This window comes from Etheostoma spectabile, chromosome 4 (genome assembly GCF_008692095.1).
Source record: "Etheostoma spectabile isolate EspeVRDwgs_2016 chromosome 4, UIUC_Espe_1.0, whole genome shotgun sequence".
Lineage (NCBI taxonomy): Eukaryota > Metazoa > Chordata > Actinopteri > Perciformes > Percidae > Etheostoma > Etheostoma spectabile.
This window is the reverse complement of record NC_045736.1, coordinates 33,205,071-33,208,063: the sequence shown is the minus strand read 5'-3', so window position 1 is coordinate 33,208,063 and position 2,993 is coordinate 33,205,071. Positions and strand designations below refer to the sequence as shown.

General features: G+C 41.5%; 1 protein-coding gene across 1 annotated transcript in view; it reads right to left on the bottom strand.

Annotated features, from left to right (window-relative positions):
* The window catches only part of cand2 (cullin-associated and neddylation-dissociated 2 (putative)), an 18,234-nt gene that overhangs the window by 1,105 nt on the left and 14,136 nt on the right, over positions 1-2,993 (bottom strand). The window contains exons 20-22 of the mRNA XM_032513448.1: positions 2,317-2,412; positions 994-1,163; positions 752-916 (exon numbers count right to left, since the gene is read on the bottom strand). Coding sequence (XP_032369339.1) covers positions 752-916; positions 994-1,163; positions 2,317-2,412 — 431 coding nt within the window. The remainder of the gene's footprint in view (positions 1-751; positions 917-993; positions 1,164-2,316; positions 2,413-2,993) is intronic.

The window sequence follows — 2,993 nt, the reverse complement described above, 5'->3', positions numbered from 1 at the left end:
ACACACACACACACAATAAAGAAAAAGCCACATCAAGAAGATGGAGATTTTAGCAACATCAAAATCTACAAAATCTTTCAACAAAGTTAAGATAAGAACATGATGCAGCTATTGAAACCTGCTATGAATGTTAACTGAAAGCTAAAAAGGTTGTTGTTGAGTTTTGATCGAGTGTTTTGGCTCTTAATTAAATGATTGATTTCTGTGTGACTGTATACTGTGGGTGTTCCTGATTTAAATCTTAGAGTGACAATGTCATCCGTGTTTCTAAAGGAGATCAAATCTTTTGACCTGAGGTTAGTTATCAAAAATCATTACATAACTCCGCCCCACGCTGGTCAGACGTGCTCCGTCGACTCCGACCTGCGACTCTTTGCTGCATGTCGTACCCCCCCTCCCCTTGTGTTATCTGTCATGTCATAGAGGCCAAAAATGCCCTAAAAAAGCTCTGGTTTATTGGAATTTCTTTCATCCAATCATAATAGTCTTGGGGCGGTGCTAAGCGCTGGACAGAGCAACAGTGCCTCTGTAAAATACGTAGTGCAACAAAAAAGAAAAAAAGGTAACCATAGTCCTCAGAAATCAGCCACAGGTTAGAACTCCAACACAAAAGAGAGAGGAGATGACGGACATCCGGCCAAAAATGAGGGACATCCGGCAGATTTTCCAGCGGCACCTGAACAATCCCGGAAATGAAACGTCGATGTAGACTGAGCTGGACATAATGATGAGATTCTGCTTTCCTACCCACCCTGATATCGTAGTGATCCTTGAGTCCTTCCTCCACGTGATCTAGGAACTGCAGAATGTTCAGCCCCTCCAAGCAGCTGTCCAGCAGAGTGTACATACACTCGAACGCTGCTTTACGCACATCCAGCCCGTCATCCACAGTGTGTTTGAATGGACCCATCTCCACCTGCGGTACACACGCACAATTACACATCTACGCATCAATACACAAACACGTTCAAATTTCCCAGCTTCCCAACCCACTTCTCTGATGAGGTCCTTCCTGATCTGGGTCTCCTTGTAGAGGTGAGGCAGCACTGTTGCTAGGAGACCACGGATCAGAGATGGTTTGTTGTGAGCCGCAGAGTTAAACATCACCAAAGCGACGCGCCGCACGTTGATGTCCTCATCCTGCAGGGTCTTCAGGAAGTCGCCTGCTCAACAGAGAGGATTTGATCAGATTCACACACACACACACACACACACACACACACACACACACACCACACACACACACACACACACACACACACACACACACACACACACACATTTCATCAGCACCCATTTCAATTATAGAAGTTTGAAGGGAGTAGAACTGAGCTGACGGTGTAGATTTTAGGTCAAGGTTGGATGATCAGTTCATATTTTTAAAGTCTGTCTTACAAGAAACATCTACCTGTTCATATGTACATTTGAGAAGTGACATCATCATCCACATTGTCATTATTATTTGTGTAATTGCACCATGATTAAAGTTATTTAAACAGTGTTTTTGTGAACATGTAATAAAATGTGTTTTTAAAGATCCAGATCAATGTGCCACTTTGATGCTGCTAACTGAAAACTGCCCATATTTCCTTTGAGCAAAAGATAAAGTCCAACAGATGCAGCCTGTGGACTAAACTTAATTTTACTAATTTATTGGTGTGCTGGATGATACTCTGACAGACAAACAAGTGGATTTGTCACTTTCACTCACGGGAAGAATTACAGCGAGCAACAACTTTTTCAGTGTGCAGAAATGGTTTAACGGACCCTGAGACAGCCTCTGATTGGTCAAATCACTCATGTCAAAATGGCCAGTAAAACAATACCTTTTTACAAATTAGTTGTGGATTTATTGTTTTGGAATTATGCAAAAAGTCAAGTACAGTTCCAGGCCGGATTCCAAAGCTTCTGGAAGGGATACACTCACACACACAGTTCTGTTAGCTGGAGATGTTAGCCGTGATGCTAAACTAGCACAACAACGCTAGCTTGAAGCAGTGTGGATGTCTCACACATTACGTAATGTGATTTATGGATTCATAATTTTGTGTTCATTGTAGATAGACACCTTGTCAAACACGTAATTTTCTGCATTCTGCTGATTCTTTCTGCAACAAGTAATGGTGCAAATGTCTTTATTTATATTAGGGAATTTATAATAGTTTTTTGGGGGGGAGGGATTGCACTGGACAGTTTTGTAAATTACTCCTATGTGTAGAGATCTATAATATGACATAAAAGGTATACTCTGAGGACCCTAGAAGATTGGGTTCAGGTTTGTGTGTTGTGTGTTGAGTGTGTTCCTGTGTGTCCTACCGATGCACTCTTTCAGCACGGAGTCTACGGGGGCCGGATGGTCGACGATGGTGAACTTGATGGCTGTCACCACCGTGCTGCGAGCCAGGGGAGAACCTGCGAGGGGGCACGAGGACATTTCTTTAAACACAACCACAGAAGAAGAAAAGCTGGCCCAAGGGCAGCAACAATCACTCCGTCACAGTATCAGATGTCATAAAAAGGAAGTGTTGAGTAACTTTGTTGCAATCCTTGTGTGTAAAGCACTGAAACTGTTCCTCTAACAAACCAAAAGGGACATCAGACTATCTGAACAGTATTTAACTGTGGGACCGACATGGAGGAGAAACAGAGAGGGAGACAACCTGGACACCAACATCTCAATCACCACAAATCCCATTACAGCGACCAGACGAAACACACAAGCGTCACAAATGTAATTACAATTATTGGATCCTAACAAAAAAGTTACAAGAATTATTTAGCACATTACCTTTCAAAAGTAAACTTACTTTGTGTTCTGCATGAAAAATTAATTTCAGAAGGGAAATGTCTCAGTTCAAAGTGTTTTCATTGTTTTACTATTTTCTTTTCACTCTTTCCAAAAGTCATTGATGTTAAATAATCAATTACAATCATTTGAATATTGACCAAAATTGATGAATTGAAATTGATTATGATTTTTCCCCATAATGGAG